Source organism: Ostrinia furnacalis, unplaced genomic scaffold (assembly GCF_004193835.3).
Source record: "Ostrinia furnacalis isolate ACB-3 unplaced genomic scaffold, ASM419383v2 OfSCF4088, whole genome shotgun sequence".
Taxonomy (NCBI): Eukaryota; Metazoa; Arthropoda; class Insecta; order Lepidoptera; family Crambidae; genus Ostrinia; species Ostrinia furnacalis.
This window is the reverse complement of record NW_021134327.1, coordinates 120865-138670: the sequence shown is the minus strand read 5'-3', so window position 1 is coordinate 138670 and position 17806 is coordinate 120865. Positions and strand designations below refer to the sequence as shown.

The window sequence follows — 17806 nt, the reverse complement described above, 5'->3', positions numbered from 1 at the left end:
TATAGCACGTTTATCTACATATAAATCTACCGTGCAAATATCTAATGTCCACAAAAAGTTTAAGCAAGTTATATTGTAACAGTAGTTGTAAACCTAATTAAAAAAATACAACAGTGTTAAACTATTCGCTTCAACAATCGCACATAAATCAAAAGTTATCGCTAAATTACGGTAACAGTAATGCAAGAAAAAAATATGGTTGTATTCCACTAGTAAAGACCAGTCAAGATACGAGATTATTGCCTGTATAGTAATATATTCTTCGTTAATGTTCATACGAGTTTCACTGTTAGTGTGACAATGTCAAACTGTAGTTTACGATAACATCGAGAAAAGACCCATGAGTCTGTGTTACAGTTGATTGGAGTTACCAATAACAAACAGAACATATAGACTAAGAGCTAGTGAACGCCAGACCTACGTCATTTTATAAAAGCTGAAAGTTTGTCAGCGTATGCTCCCAATATAGGATATTATGTTGGTGAATTATGAAGTTTGGGTCGTGGTGGCTTTGGGAGCTACCCTAAAAAAACTGTCTTTCAAGGAGTTGGAACTGTCAAAACTGTCTGGCTGTTGGGGAAAATACTTCTAATTATTGTCCAAATATTAAACATAAAAATCAGATTTAATGGTATAACGTTAGTAGAATTACAGTCTTTTGAATATACAGAAAAAGCCACCGTAAAAGTTAGACTTACGTTATACTATAAAATCTGATTTTTATGTAATATTTGGGCAATAATTAGAAGTATTTTCCCCAACAGCCAGACAGTTTTGACAGTTCCAACTTCTTACCAGACAGTTTTTTTAGGGTAGCTCCCAAAGCCACCACGACCCAAACTTCATAATTCACCAACATTATATCCTATATTGGGAGCATACGCTGACAAACTTTCAGCTTTTATAAAATGACGTAGGTCTGGCGTTCACTAGCTCTTAGTCTAATAAAAAATAATTTTGCTATCAATCAATCACAGACGTTCATTCATTTGTAATTTCACCTCCATTAAGTAGGAGCTTTCCTTAATTAGTAATTTTCGTTAAGTTTGTTAATTTGCTTAGTCATTTCATATAATTATCAGGCGGAAATGTTCAAAGTACCAATAAAATAGTCTAACTACACACCGAGTGCATTATGTACTTTCACAAGAATATACATAAGGTCCTGTCTCTCAATTACGGAATTCGAACCCGCAATCACTTGATTTGCAGTCCAAATTCATTCACCACACGCATTTAACCATGGTTACAGTCTACACAAAAAATCTAAGCGTAGGTAGGTATCCATTCGGTACTGTTTTACTACCTACGCTGACAATATGAATGCTAAGTGCATAGAGTTAAATGGGATTGCAATAAATATGTATGACTCCAAGTTCATCAGGTTTCATAACCGATCCATATCAGACTATCATTTCCAAATGTTATTAGTCAGTAATATGCGTCGTAGTGTAGGTTATGTAGAGCTGTGGTGCAGTAACATGACATCACACTTCCAGCGTTGCGTTGCAAAGGTCACGCTGCGGCTTTGTGCGTGATTTACAAACAATCGGTTCGCGCAGGCGCCGGCCGCGGCCGCAGTGCGAGGGTCGCGCGGCCGCCCGCTCCGAGCGCGCGCCGCAGCGTGCATTCTCTATTTATATCGACACACTCCCCTACCCACCGCACCTCGCGCATGCGCACCGAACACCTCAGAACGAGGAAAGTGAAAATTGCACATCATGGTATCGCTCGGTGCAGGGCGCCGATCGCGAGTGTCTCGAGCGAGCCGCTGACCGGCAGCGAGGACACCGGCGGCCGAGAGCGGTGCCGCAGGATGGCCGATGCCCACCCGGCGGTCCACTTCGGCACTGCGGCACTTCTGCGTCAATCAACTTCGCGGCCGGCTAGGGGTGCGCGCTCGTGACGGCTCTGGCGTATCGCGTGCCGTCGGCAGCCGGCGCGATGGCGTCCACGATGCAGCTCGAATTCACGCAGGCGATGACCGATTTTAAGACGATGTTCCCGGATATGGATGACGACGTCATCGAGGCGGTGCTCCGCGCCAACCAGGGCGGAGTGGACGCCACGATCGACCAGTTGCTCGCGATGAGCACGGACAACCAGAACGAGCGGCTGCGGCTCGAGATCGAGCGCGTGGAGAGCAGCACGCCGCGCCGCAAGGAGCGCCGGCCCGGAACCAAACCGGCCGAAAACGGAGACGACAACGACACTACTGCACTTGTGTAAGTCGGGAATACCCATCTTTTCCTCCGAGCGATATTGCGCGGATTTTTATTGTGTTTGAACTTTGTAGAGTCTTAAATTCATTGTGAAAATGAACATGTAAGTAACTATTTTAATTAACTATTAATAGTAAAGTAGCTAAAGTAAATAACAAGACATGAAATTTCAAGAAGAGTCGTCACTTCGTCTCATCAGCTGTGACATTAAACAGTGCTAGTTGCACTGTGGTTGCAATTTAGCTCTAATGGCAATAATATAATATCACTTTATATTCTCTGATTATGAAATGAATCAACAGGTTAGCTGCATGACAAGCGAAATATATATCATTCATGCCTACGCAAGGTTTTTGTTATGGTACTTATATCTACCAATTCATACAATGAAACTCGCCAGCGCCATTGTATGCATTACTATCATTGTGTTCAAATATAGTTTGGCAACGCAAGAGTGAATGTCAACTTCGTGTAGATGCATCTATGCATTTAGAAAGAAAGCATGTAGTTCGTGTTAATGTGATATCATCACGGTTAGTTTAAACTCAATCTATACTTAGTTATGAACTTTAAAGTAAGCTAAAATAATGAACAATCAAAAATGATAAAATACTTATATCTATGGGCGTTACATTATCTTAGTTAATTTAATATAATAGCAAATAGAAAATATTAATTTAATAGCAAAACAAAAAATAATTACAGAGACATAGATGATGACACGGTTCCTTTGGCTGTGCGACGTAAATGGGTGCCCCGAATGCTGGGGCCTCTACCACCGATGTTCCTACGCATCCCGCCTTGCACGGACGCAAGGATAGACCTCAGCCTAGAGATGGACGACGATCGCATCGCCACCTTCCTGCAGAACGAGGAGTTCATGGCAGAACTGCGGTGGAACCAAGAGTTTATGGCCACCCTCGACAGCGAGCAAGGACAAAAGGGCAAAACTCAAGAGGATGAAGCGGCGTTCAAGGAGCGACTCAAGAATATGGGAAAAAGTAAGTTTATTTACTTACAGTGCTGCTTATTTCATTATTAGTATTTACTCGACACGTAGTAAGTCGAAGGATCCCAAAAAAAACTTTATTTTCGAGACTAGGATTTCAGCAAATTACAAAGATACTAACTACGGCAAAAAACTTTACGCTGCTACGCTGCACGACGTTAAAAATAATTACAACGACAAAATATTTATCCTTCGACATGCGTGTGAGCAGACTCAATAGAAAACCAATTGGCACGCACGACAAAAGAAATAAAGCTAAGAATGTAAGACGATATCGACAAAGGACAATGTTCGTTCTCCATACATTGTTCGCCTAAAGAACCAACAATTTTGACATATTACTACCCGAAAGCGAAATAATACGATTCTGTGTGTAAGAACAATGATTCCTGATGGACACTTGCCATAAAATTAATGATTAAGAATATTAAATCACAGCGATTTTATAATATGTCGTTTATGACAACATGGCGTCTAATGTATTGTGTGAATGTATGAACACCGATTCGCGAAAAATGTTTTGTATTGTCGTCACGCCGAGTCGCAGCCAAATAGTATAAAATAATAGAACAAGTTTTAGAAATACAACTCGGCATTCCACTTTTACAATATGCCCACATATTGCACGTAAATAAACAACATGAATCGTAGGTTGTTTCCACCCTTGTCATCTGACACATGAAATAAACTCCTATTGTATTATAGATATCGAAGCCGAATCGTATATAATAATAGAATGGGTTTTGGAGATCACTCGGGGTTCCACTTTTATAAAATACCTACATATTACATAAAAATACCACGAATCATGAGTTTTCTTTTCACCATTTACATCTGACACGAGATAACAAACTCCTATCTCCATGACTACCATCGTAGTCTATGCCAAAGACTACAATATTTTAAGCAAGAAGTTTCAAACCTTAGCGGCTACGGTAACCCCTGGGCCACATACATCATGATAACATTCGGTCGACACCGGAACGAAGTCTTGCGATTATGCAAAAAAGCATCGTATTCTAGTGCGGCTATATCACGTTCAACCGGGGTTTTAATTCGACTAAAGTCCTGACTAAAGACTGGAAGAAAATACGCCGCATTGTATGAGCACTTCGTGTTCGTTAAAGCGGCTTCAGATCTAGAGCCCACATAGTTTTCTTTCCAATAATATCCGCAAGTAGCGCTGCATGATCTTTACAACAAAAACGGCAATAGTTATTAAGGTGCCAAAATTATATGATTACTTTGGCACGGTATTATACACGTTCGAAGATTTGTCATTTTCATTCATTTCTTCATCATCATCATCATTTCAGCCACAGGACGTCCACTACTGAACATAGGCCTCCCCCAATGACTTCCACATCGCACGGTTGGTAGCGGCCTGCATCCAGCGCCTTCCCGCTACCTTTATCAGGTCGTCGGTCCACCTTGTGGTGGGTTGACATTGCAGAATATGACTTTTGATAGGTTCATCATAGAATTCGGCGGGGATATCCTCACGGAGGAAGTTCGTAAAAGGGCGGAACAAGATCTTATAATAATGCAAGGCCGAAGCTGTTACGCGCGTGCTCCTACGTGTAATCCGGCGAGTATGCAATAAATAGTAATGTCTGGTAAATAGTGGTAATACGTATCGTTCGTTCGTTCGTTTCAGCCGAAAAGACGTCCACTGCTGGACAAAGGCCTCCCCCAAGGATTTCCACGAAGACCGATCCTGCACCGCTCGCATACAGGCACCTCCCGCGACCTTCACCAGATCGTCGGTCCACCTAGTGGGAGGCCTGCCCACGCTACGTCTTTCGGCTCGTGGTCGCCACTCAAGAACTTTCCTGCCCCAGCGGCCATCAGCTCTACGAGCTATGTGCCCCGCCCCGTCTATGTCTGTATGCGCTACGATTACAGGGTATCATTTTGCATAGTCGCAAGACTTCACTCCGCTGCTGTCAAATCAATGTCGCATAATGTTATCGCAATGTGTGTGGCCCTTGGCCAAATCACAGAAGCCTATGCGAAGAAAGAGCACTTGAATGACAATAAAAATCAGGGTTACCATTTTATAAGATTTCCTCACTATTGAGGGTAACAAAGTAACATTAATAATCTAGCCATTAATTACATTTATTACCTATACGAGAAAGTAAAGCAACATGCGGTTTTATTTTAATTTGTAAAATATTAAACCCCTCATATTTGTAACAGTTTGTTCCAAGTTTAGTTTTACTGTTTTGTTAACAGTATTGCTGTTTCAGCTGTCACTGTGAAGCTTTGGGAAAATAAATAAATAGAAAAAATATTAACATAAATATTTATTTAAGTTTTTATGTTCATTATCATAATATGCCAATTTAAGTTACACTGTGTGACAGTCTTTGACACTAAACAAACTCTTCAGCTTAATAATACCTACCTACAGGGCGTTTTTATAGTTACTCTTGCTGATGAAACAAGAAGGGTTGATTCTACTACTGAAATACAACTACTTTTCTTACAGGACCAATATCAAATTCTCAAAAAAATTCACATCCTCGTGATGGTGATAATTTCTATGGAGAGGTTTTTTTTATATTCGGTCTCTTGGGATAAGTTATTCCATTTGAGCAGTAGAATTAATCCTTTTTATTCGATCACATATAAAAACAACACAAGTGTTTAGGAAAACTTCTTCTTTGGTATGGTATCACTACGGAGTTATAATGTCGGCAACTCTGTATCACTGACTTGTAACTTTCAAACAGCATGAATAATAAGGGCACCACATTGGTTTTCTTTCTGAAAAAAGGCTTTCAGTTTTAGTACTAACCCTTTAGCACTATTTCATTGAAATAAAAATACAATAAACGCACAGAAGACTGAAATTGAGTCAACTGACGTGACATTTATAATTTGTTGACATTATGACAGTTTGACAAGACTAGGGATTGAAAAAGTTTTAATTGAAAAAGTAAAATGACAATTTATTAAAACGATTCACATGGATATAATCGATTAAAAATATTTATAAAATGTTCTGATACTTGCCTGTAGCGATTATCCAATCCTGGTTTCTACTGAAAAACTACCTCGTGGCAAGATTTTAATAAAATAATAAAATCTTTATCTTCTCTTTCACAATCTATAAAAGTTCATTTGGTCTATTATTATACATGTGCTATGAATGAGGGTTTTCGCGATTGAAAAATCCGCGAGATGGCAATACGTAGACGCGAGGTCCAAATGCTGCATGATTGGTGGATATCTGTCAATGTCATGTCAAAAATAACCAATCATGCAGCATTTGGACCTCACGTCTACGTATTGCCATCTGGCGGATTTTTCAATCGCGAAAACCCTCATTGGCATAGATTATGAGAGACTGGCAACTATACTAGGTTGATATCAGGTGATCCGTCTGCTCATTTGCCTCCTGTCACATAAAAAAAAAATATATATGTTTCTCACACTTCAACTGGCATTGGATTCAACATCGGATTCTGACACTTTTACAGTTATGATACCATGAATATCAGTTTATGGTCCTAATTATTTTTATTTTATTTACGACCTTCGACCAGTTGGACACTTTAGATATCTTCTTGTAATAGTGTCAAACTGTCAATATCTTTTTAGCTTTTAACGCAAATCTAGTCTTCAAAGCAGTTTAATCGATTTATTTTATTTTCAAAATCGATATTTTATTGTCTATGATGGCCGCAGGAACATCACTATACATGGACTCCCAGCAATAAAGTACGGTAATGCCTCGTACAGATTTTATCGGCAAAAATTATGGAACTTGATAGGTTTTAGACCATGCCACGCACCAAAACGTCCGGAAGTTGTAATAGTATTATACAGGGTGTTTGGCGCATCGTGTGCCAAAATTATTTGGCGGATAGAATGGGTCATTTTCTATATTTTCAGCCCCCATAACACGTTCCATGCCAGGCGGCTACTTTTATATGAATTTTTTTAGTAATTTCACCAAAATACCCAAATCGCATCATTTAATTTCGATTTAAAAAAAACTACTAGGCGTAGCCTCAAAGTAAATATCTTGTTTTGACGTGCATTGATGTAGGGTTGCATCAAATCTAAATTTACCGGCAAATATCATCTAGTTTTTTTTAAATTCAGCTTTGAAGTTTTCCGAAAAGTTAAAAATGGACTGAACAATTAAGTTTACATGGCTATAATAAAAAAATTAAAAGAGATAGCGATCTTCGGATTTTATCAAAACTTCTCTAGTCTATCCCCATTCAAACGGTATACTAATCATGTTTAAATAATAACAACAACTTCACAAATTCCTTAAATTAGTGCATTGACTCTACTCGGACTGATATTCAAATTTTGAATTTTTAACCTTTTTTTTTACTTTACAATAAGTTCAAAGCAGGTAAAAACTTCACAAAATATTTACTTTGAGGCTACGCCTAGTAGTTTTTTTTTAAATTGAAATTAAATGATGCGATTTGGGTATTTTGGTGAAATTACTAAAAAATAATATAAAAGTAGCCGCCTGACATGGAACGTATTATGGGGGCTGAAAGTATAGGAAATGACCCATTCTATCCGCCAAATCATTTTGGCACACGATGCGCCAAACACCCTGTAGAATAAACGTTAAAAGACTTATTTATTTAATTTTTCAATGCTTAAGTGTCCATTAGAATGAAAGGGTGCTTAATGTATTAAAAAAAATAGAAAATAATTATGATGGGTTAATGTTTTTGGGCGGTTTTTAGGCGGTTTCTGACAATGTCCTTTAATGTCAGATGCAATTAATGAGATACTTCCAAATAGAGATGTTTTACTGAAATTCAGGACATTATCTATCGTGAACTTGTTATCTATAATTTTACTGTTATGTTGCAAAAAAGACCAACAGTAGTGGTATAATATTGAGCAATAGTGGTAGTGACAACAAAGCTACTGTGTTAGTACCTACTGGTGCTTGGCCATAAAAGCTAAAATTCTTTTTCTAAAAAATGGTCAGAAATTGAGTATTTGAGTAGCCGCACATTAGTCCCAAGAAATTCGCGAAAAGTCTGCAACTTGTCAGCGTCAAATAGTTCTTGACACCCAAAGTAGCCAATAAGTTCGCAACGTCTTTGTTACAACTGGAATAAGGTGGTGCTGGTGTTATCAATTTTTTTCCACTTTGGGTGTAACGAACTATTTGACGCTGACTCTCTCTCTCTCTCTTTGCAGTATCCCGCAAGAAGTTCGCGCAACTTTCGCGGCTGTTCAGTCGCGGAGGGCTGCGGCGTCAGCACACGCCGCGCCCGAGCCCTCGCGGGCCGCCCGACAGCCTGCTCCTCCAAGAAGAGCACAGCGATGACGAGGACCGACAACGACCTAAGATATAGCCCGCTAATCGCTCGAAGTCGGACAAACGATAGCGATCAAACGCTGAAATATCTTCATCTTGAATGTGAAAATGTGTGGTTATGTCGAGACTCTATGAGCGGCTATGGCTTTTATCATCAGCCAAGTGACTTGTGTTTTCTTCCAATTTTCGGTAGCCATACTTTTCAAGTATGGCGAAGTCAAAAGAAGACGCAATGCTGCTCTATTGTTATGTATAACGTGCTTGATAAAGCACAATAAAAATCTGTTTTTGAGTCTGGACAGCTCTAATAAGTGCTGCAATTCTAAAATGAAAAGATAGGTTTAAAATACAACAAACCAGCAGCAACTACCTCCCAAATAAATCTCTGAAATACCCAGAACGCGCCGGCTTGCGTATTTTTACAAAAACTAAATCGCCCGTAGTAATTTGAACGCAGGCGTTAAGGAGTCGTCAGACTGGTTTTTAATTTGTCGGATGCGAACGAAGGCTAACTTGGAATACTTCAGTGTTCCGATACTTAGGTAAGTTCTCAGAAAATTACAGTATACGGCCAATTAGTTGAAGCTTCGCCAACAGTTTAGAAGTCGTTACGAAGGCAGATAGGCACAACTTTTTGATATGTTCTGCTCCCTTTGTCGTTAACCGAACGGCAACTCCTCTCGTACGAGTATAGCGCAAGTGAAACAAGTCGATTTTTGTGTCATATGTATAAGAATCTAAGTACCTATACCTTAAAATTGAATCGTGTGATGAATCCTTGAGGAAGGGCAGAGCCTTAATTGTAGGCTTTACGTAGGAAGGTTTTACAAGGTTTCGGATAAGACTGGGATTGTTAGGTAAGAATGAATACAATTAATTATTGTTGGTATAAAAATCAATTTATGAAATAAAAATTCAATACTTCAAATAAACAAAAAGATTTTTAAATGTGGATCGGTATCGGTAGATTTCAAAAGAAAGGCTGAAAAATATTTGTATGAAGTATCCACATCGTAGTTAGATAATGTAAATAACTGTTGTATTAGATGAACCGATAAGTAGTTTGCTTTGTGTTGAGTCTACGAATTTAGTTACCGTTAAGATTCTTGTTAGGTCCCCGCGGTCGCCCGCGCGCAATTTAGAGAATATCGCTATTATCCCTTCGTGTGCCGCACGCTCGTCAGAAGATTACTACTTCCATCATCATTAGATACAATATAACTGCCAATGCAACCATCTACACGCGTATGTTGATTTACATTATTTCTACCAAAATGTTTGGCTATTATTACATTGTTTATCACAAATAATATGGTTACGGTTTAACCAACAACGCTATGTTGGTTGTGAAGATTAATTTGATAATAATAAAGATGAAAATTCCAAAACGATTTTTGTAACGACTGTAGATTAGACATAGACCTAACTAGCTAGATATTCTCTTTACGTAGACTTTACTAATAGCACTCAGCCCAAAGACATGTAGTTTTGTAATTTAATTTAACCACACACTATTCGAAAAATGTTTTACTTATTTTTAAGAAATTATTGTCAATTTATCTACTTTATAATTTATGCTTTTTAATTACAATGGTCACGTCAAATGAATTATTACCGACACAAATGAATTGTACTAATATTGTTACTTAATTCATTTTAATCTTGACAACTTAACTTTTAAGCTTTATGTAATAGTTACTAATGAAACCTACCTACCTACCAACAAAGCAATAATTGAAACCCAAATACATTTAAGTGTGATTTTGTAATTAATTATTTAAGCGCCAGAACCCAGAAACATATTAAATACGACTTTCAGACATTTTGTAGAAAATAAAAACAAAACTAATCGAAATAAGACATTACCTCAATACTGTAAATGTCACCCATTCATCATCAACAGCCCTTTACAGTCCACTGCTGGACTATGAGCCTCCTCCACTATAGTGGAGGGTTTTGCCATAATCTCCACGCTTGGCAGGCGGGTTGGAGATCGCAGTTTAAAAGATTGATGTTTTTCAGAGAGCGCTCACCCATTAAATCGTTCAAATTCTTTGAAATTACGTTAACAAGATAGAAATATACAGGGTGTTTCTTGTAAGGTGTCAAGCCGAAGGCAGGTGATAGGTGAGGACTAGACCTATCGATTTCACCCCCATGTATGTTCTACGATTTTTCGTAGTTTAGAAGTTATCGTTAATTTTGTGATTTTTTCAAATTTCATGACCTAGTGGCTTAATTTTTTTTTTATCTTTTTTTTGGGTTGACTTTTCTCAGATTTCTTTTTTTTGACAGATTCCCTATTAGTTGCAGATATTTGAAAAAAATAATCACCTTCCTATCTTTGATGCAAGATACAAAATTTTTGCTAGAAACATAAAAAATATGCTTTTAGCAGAACATTCTAAAATTTTCAACTGAAATGTATGAGAAAAAAAAAGAATTTCCATAGGTCCAAAATAATTTTAAAAACTGCGCAGTTTTCTGAGAGAGAGAGAGAGCGAGCAAAAAAGGGTGCAATGATTTAATTTAAAGATGCACATTCGACAACGACGCAAAACAATTATTCGTAAATTTACAAAAGCTTCTTGCATTCTAATATGGTTTATCATCAAAATTTTCATATTCCCTTTTGTATACCACATGAAGAGCAAGAGCTTCCACGTTGTGGATAAAAAAAACTTTTCAGTTATTGTCTCTAAATGTGTTCTACATAACGTAAACTTAGGGGATTGCAAATATTACTTAGTCCTAAGAAAGTCAAAAACATGTAACGGAATCTCCGACTTACCACTTTAGTGGAGCGATTACAGAAAATAATGGCCTATTAAGTACATGTTTTTTTGTGTTATTATGAAAGTTTAGAAAACTGCGCAGTTTTTAAAATTATTTTGGACCTATGGAAATGATTTTTTTTTCTTATACATTTCAATTGAAAATTTTAGAATGTTCTGCTAAAAGCATATTTTTTATGTTTCTAGCAAAAATTTTGTATCTTGCATCAAAGATAGGAAGGTGATTATTTTTTTCAAATATCTGCAACTAATAGGGAATCTGTCAAAAAAAAGAAATCTGAGAAAAGTCAACCCAAAAAAAAGATAAAAAAAAAATTAAGCCACTAGGTCATGAAATTTGAAAAAATCACAAAATTAACGATAACTTCTAAACTACGAAAAATCGTAGAACATACATGGGGGTGAAATCGATAGGTCTAGTCCTCACCTATCACCTGCCTTCGGCTTGACACCTTACAAGAAACACCCTGTATACTTGCCTTGTAAATTACAATGTGAGAAGTCGTTGCTTCTATGATTTTATGCTCGTTTCAATGCAGATCCACGTGGATGGTACATTAGGTAGCCAGTACACGTAAGTACATTCATAACGACCATATTTGGTAAAATAACGCTTACAGTGAAAGTACCACAATCGGATTAGAAAATGCATATTATTGCATATGTGCTGATGTTTCTTGTGCGAATATTTAAATAAAGATTATTTATAATAACAATAGTTTTTAGTTATTTCTCCCCTGTCAAAGTTATCTTTTTCCGTTTTGATTGTACTTGTGGCGTGATGTTGTCATGCGATTCAGGACTCTAGTCTACGCCATACTCTCACGATCACGAAGCGTTTTTTGTTTGACAGCATTTTGTTTCAATTAGTGTGTTTAGAACCTTAATCCAATCAACTACCACCTATTAATTTTTAAAATTAACTTCCGTTAGGATTTATGTAGGTTTTGTGATCAATAAGAAGGTACTACAACTGTTTATTTCAGATTTTCGTCTTCAACTTTCGTCTTGATAACTTTTTGTGTGAAAACTTCTTGTAGCATTTTTCTGTGTACACAGACTGTTATTTAACCAGACATCTGATGAATAGTTAGAAAATACTAATTAATTATGATGTTGAGAAATCATACGCGCTCACAACGAGACTGCTTACATCGAAGAAATTACATTTTATTCATTGTCTGTGCTCTACTTACAGTTTCAGTGCAATCGAACTAATAAAAACTAATACCGACATTACCTTAAAATGACGAACGAATTTCAAAACTGCCAAAACTCTAGATAGTCCAGTAGAATTAGCTTTTAAATCGGAAATAATTCCTACAAAAGATTTTATTGTTTTAATGGCTTCATTGGTTGCCCATTAAGACTCTCCTAAGTTTTCGACTTCGACGGAGTTGTGCTTAAGTGGTGGGGGCCCCCGAAAGAGGCATTTTTTCGGTTTTCCGGTTATACCGCGTAAAGGACTTACCCTATCAAAAAGTGGTCTTCATGACGGTTGAAGGGCACTTAATCCTGCATTGAATAAGACCAAATTCATATGTTTTGGACAAACCGTTCTCGCGCTAAAGTTCGGCAAAGTAGAAAATATACGTATAATTAATGACCCTCTCCACGTCCAATGGTTTGTTACCCACAGGTGGTTTGTAACCCTATCAAGGCTTACGAGCTTGATGCGCCTATCCTTGTTCGTCCCAGCCGTTCCTTAACTGCGGTTGCTGCACCTCTTCCTGGCACTCACCTGAACGACTCTGTGTTACCTACTGTGGCTGCCCCTCTTCCTTGTATCCTCCTGCATGACTACGTTGCCTAGCCGTATGCCTGGTCTAAGGTTCGACGCCAAAAATCAACAACAACAAGTTCATATTAAAACGCTGAAGAGTTTTTTGTTTGTTTGTTTGAACGCGCTAATCTTAAGAATTACTAGTTTGATTGAAATCATTATTTTTGTGTTGAATAGCTCATACATTGAGGAAGGCTATAGGATATATACAATCACTCTACGACTAATAGAGGCGAAGCAGTAAAGAAAAATGTTGCAAGCACGGGAAATAGTATTTAAACTATTTTCACTCGTACGAAGTTGATTTTGTGGCGTCGAACCTTGGACCAGGCATATGGCTAAGCAATGAAATCGTACAGGAGGGTACAAGGAAGAGGGGCAGCCACATTAGGTAACACAGAGTCGTTCAGGAGAGTGCCAGGAAGAGGTGCAGCAACCGCAGTTAAGGAACGGCTGGGACGAACAAGGATAAGCGAATCAAACTCGTGAGCCTTGTTAGGGTTACACTGGTTAAGGCGACCCTTTACAAGGCTTGGAAGCATGTGGGTAACAAGCCATTGGACGTGGAGAGGGTCATTAATTATACGTATATTTTCTACTTTGCCGAACTTTAGCGCGAGAACGGTTTGTCCAAAACATATGAATTTGGTCTTATTCAATGCAGGATTAAGTGCCCTTTAACCATCATGAAGACCACTTTTCGATAGGGTAAGTCCTTTACGCGGTATAACCGAAAAACCGAAAAAACGCCCCTTTCGGGGGCCCCCACCACTTAAGCACAACTCCGTCGAAGTCGAAAACTTAGGAGAGTCTTAATGGGCAACCAATGAAGCCATTAAAGCAAAAAAATCTTTTGTAGGAATTATTTCCGATTTAATCAATTTTTGTGTTTAATTCTACTGGCCTAAGAGCATAATCGAGTATTCTAATCCGCATGCATATTGCATATCCCGCTCATCTTTTACCTAAGTAGGAAGAAAAGACTTTTTGAAAATGAATGTAACTTTTTTCTTTTATGGTATTAATCGTTGTTTACAAATAGAAAATGCTGCCAGTACGAAATGGTTATCATGCTTGAATGAATGAGGTTACATATGAGAGTAATCGGGCGCGGCGCATCCACACGACCATCAAAGAAAACGCTCGTCAATGAGCTCAGCGGAGGGGAACGGGAAAGTAGCTGGACGCTAGAAACACCTTGTGTGTCACAACTCGCACACATTGTCGTGTCAAAATGCAGTAACACATCAACATTCCGCAAATAGTTTTCCGGGCAAGAATTCACCAACACTTTATTCAAAATGTCAACTTTTGCCAACACGCAATTCTTTCGCGTTCTTATTTTCTGAGTCTCGAAACGCAATAGCAATGGACATGGCGCACAATTTTTGTTGAAGATGCCAAAAAAAACTACAAAAAATTAGAATGAATACTGTATTTTTACTTTTTTGATATCTTTAAAAATGACTGAAATATTCAAGCTCAAAGTGCGCTCTTCCGCTAGGAGCAATTTTCCGCGCGGATTTTGAAAATGTGACGTAGTAACATGAAAAGCTGCATGTAAGATATTATCTGTGTACAATGGTTAGAATGGTTAGTAGGGGAGCCGAAGCGGGGATTTCGGGACTTACTAAAGAGTGGCAGACTAACATACAAGGAAATACTTTGTACCTGGTTGATTACCTCTAAGTATGAATTTTTGATATAAAACGGCATTAGTTCTTATGCCTCTCACCCAAAAAATACCTCAATTAAGCCCAAATTTGAGACCGCAGCCAAACTTTGAGTGACGATGGAAACTAGCCTAGATGGAGGACACATGAAATTGAACTTCTGCTTCTTCATTGATAAAGACTTATCATTTACCATACCTTATCATTTTGTATTCCATTTTCAAGTCACTTTTTTTTCGCTTACTGTTTAAACAAAACGTGGGATTTTTTTAAATCTCAGGTCTTTTGAACGCACATCTGAACGATGTCTGGTTTTAATTTCTTCAGTTACTCCGTGACCATGGCGCTTGCAACAGTGCCGAAATATTGGAAACTCAAAACTAAGGTACATGGTAGCAATCCCGTCAGTAATAATAATAGGAAAATGTCTTGAAAAATAAGTAAATCGTATATTACTTTATGTAACTAATTTTATTATGTATCATACTTATAACTAATCACTTCATTCAGAACTAGAAAACGATTCCAAGGATTCCACTTTTCTTCAATAGATGATCAAGATAAAGAGGTATTTATTATAAATTGCTCTTCCACCATTTCAATTATTCTATCTTACATCTTACTTGATGAAATCTTTTTCAATTTTATTTACATGGTCATAACATTTTCACCATTCCTCTGCACCAATTTGTGAGGTACACCTGAAACCCCCGATAAAGCAGCTATTATAAGAATAATATTAAAAAAAACCCTCCTTCTGACGCAGTTAGGTAATAAACTAAATGTATCCAATTTCACTCCAACTTACTGTCAACTCAACGACGCGCTTTAAAATCAAAGATTGACTTTGAATTATGCCTTATTTTACAATACACATTGAAAACAATATGACTTGCTTGAGCTTTTTCGACTTTTTCACAAAAATAACAAATAGGCATGAAGAGATTACAAAATTTCTGCAGCGACTGACAGTTCACTTGATTTACTTTGACAGGTGACAATAAAGCCATAGACATTTGCCATATGAAAGACACACTTTTCCAATATTTTTGTTTGCCATGAGATTCTGGTACACCTATACCTATCATTTAATGAAAAGATAAACTAAATTTTTTCAGCACAACGAAAATCTGCTTTGGCGCGTAGCAATGCAACGTGACAACTGCAGTTCGGACTTCTTTATGCGTCCACTACACATACAATAAAATTCGAACTATCGCACATTTTTTCTTTTTAATTCTAATTCAGTAAAAAATGTTTTTGAAACCTTCATTCAAAATTCAAAAGTTATTATCATATGACAGAACTTATGACCAGACTATGTACATTGAATAAAATATTTTTCTTTTTATCATCAAGCTTAGCAGTCTAATAAGTTACTATGACACTCGAGTTAATCCACATTCAGCACCATAGCCTCCCCTTCTACAAGGCCCTCTACAAATGTCAAAACGTCACTTAACCCTTTTAGCACCAGTTCTTTTGTTTTTGAGAAGATGTACCCAAATTTTTATATCAATTTAATTATAGTCCAGTCGTTTGGTACAAATTAACGTGGTTACCTGGAAAGTGTTCCGGGAGTTTTGAAAATTGGTGATTAAAATAGATTTCGCTATGCTCTCTGTTAGTCTGTTAGTTAAGTGTGATTGCCGCGCTCGTTGCGAAATTGGAAAAATGCTGCCTTAGAGAAGATTTTTGATAGTTACATTCTTTCCTATTTCGTCGTTACAGCCAAATGACGTTCACTGCTGGACAAAGGCGAGAGGCCTTTGGGTTTTCCATAGGTTTTTCATAATGAACAGTCCTGCGCTGCCCGCATTCAGGTTCTTCCCGCGACCTTTACCAGATCGTCGGTCCACCTAGTAGGAGGCCTGCCCACGCTACGTCTTCCAGCCCGTGGTCGCCACTCAAGAAATTTTCTGCCCCAATGGCCATCGTCTCTACGAGCTATGTGTCCCGCCCACTGCCACTTGATTTTAGCAATTCTGCGTGCTATGTCGGTCACTTTGGTTCTCCTGCGGATCTCCTCATTTCTGATTCGATCACGCAGGGAAACCCCGAGCATAGCCCGCTCCATCACCCTTTGGGTGACCTTGAGCCTTCTTATGAGGCCCATAGTAAGCGACCACGTTTCAGAACCTTAAACTTTCCTATTTATTTCACGACTAGCTTTTGCCTGCGGCTTCACCCGCGTGAAATTTAGTGTCACAGATCGGCATAAATTATAGCCTATATGTTAATCTGGGTTACAAACAAAACAATAATATTGTACAGTTTCAACAAAATCCGTTGAGTACTTTTTGCGTGAAAGAGTAACAAACCTGAGACACAGGAATCTTCCTAGTTCAGGTATCAACCCACCAACATTCTTACTTTTTGTTTTTCCTGATTGTTTGTTATCATAATATTATCTGTTATGTTGGTGAGAAATAAACATTACTTTACTTTATTTTAAACTTCCAGACATCCAAACTTTCGCATTTATAATATTAGTAGGATACAATTATGTAATGTAGAAACAAACAAGAAAAAAAAAATGTATACTTCAGCAACGCGAATTTTTTTATACTTCAGCATATTTAGGACACCCGGCAGCGTGTCCTGCCATGATCAAAGAAAAAAGAACTCGCAATTTAGCAGGTACATTAATTTGACTGTTTCACAACTCTAAATCTATTTAACTTACATTACATGAAATTTATCACATTTATCAAAGCTTCTTAGCTTGTCTATGTCCCAAAAATTATAAAATGAAAAAAGTAGTTGTCAAAAACCTTTTTTAAGGCGGATTTTTTTCAATAAGGCGGGCGCGCGCGCGGCTATAAACGAGGTCACAAAATTCGGAAAGAACATAGCGAAATCTATTTATTCACCAATTTTCAAAAATTCCGGAAAACTTTCCAAGTAAAATTAACAAATAACTGGACTATTTACTCGTTATTGAGCACAGAGACACAAACTTGGTTATTTTTCCAGAAAATTTATATTTAAGTGCATAAATGTAAAAATG

The 17806-nt window shown here is 37.7% G+C and overlaps 1 protein-coding gene across 1 annotated transcript; it reads left to right on the top strand.

The window, feature by feature from the left end:
• The first annotated feature begins 1555 nt into the window (after positions 1 to 1555).
• Positions 1556 to 11971, top strand: LOC114358681 (CUE domain-containing protein 1). Its single transcript, XM_028312702.1, has 5 exons — positions 1556 to 2225; positions 2928 to 3223; positions 8425 to 10430; positions 10590 to 10627; positions 11811 to 11971. Exons 1-3 carry the CDS (start codon positions 1945 to 1947, stop codon positions 8580 to 8582), a joined length of 735 nt encoding a protein of 244 aa, XP_028168503.1. The 5' UTR covers positions 1556 to 1944; the 3' UTR covers positions 8583 to 10430; positions 10590 to 10627; positions 11811 to 11971.
• The last annotated feature ends 5835 nt before the right edge of the window (positions 11972 to 17806 follow it).

Excerpts from the sequence above, each read along its gene's own strand:
- LOC114358681 (XM_028312702.1), top strand. The coding sequence starts at position 1,945 with ATGGCGTCCACGATGCAGCTCGAATTCACGCAGGCGATGACCGATTTT. Across the intron at positions 2,226-2,927 it reads AACGACACTACTGCACTTGT|AGACATAGATGATGACACGG; the intron begins GTAAGTCGGGAA and ends AAATAATTACAG. Across the intron at positions 3,224-8,424 it reads ACTCAAGAATATGGGAAAAA|TATCCCGCAAGAAGTTCGCG; the intron begins GTAAGTTTATTT and ends CTCTCTTTGCAG.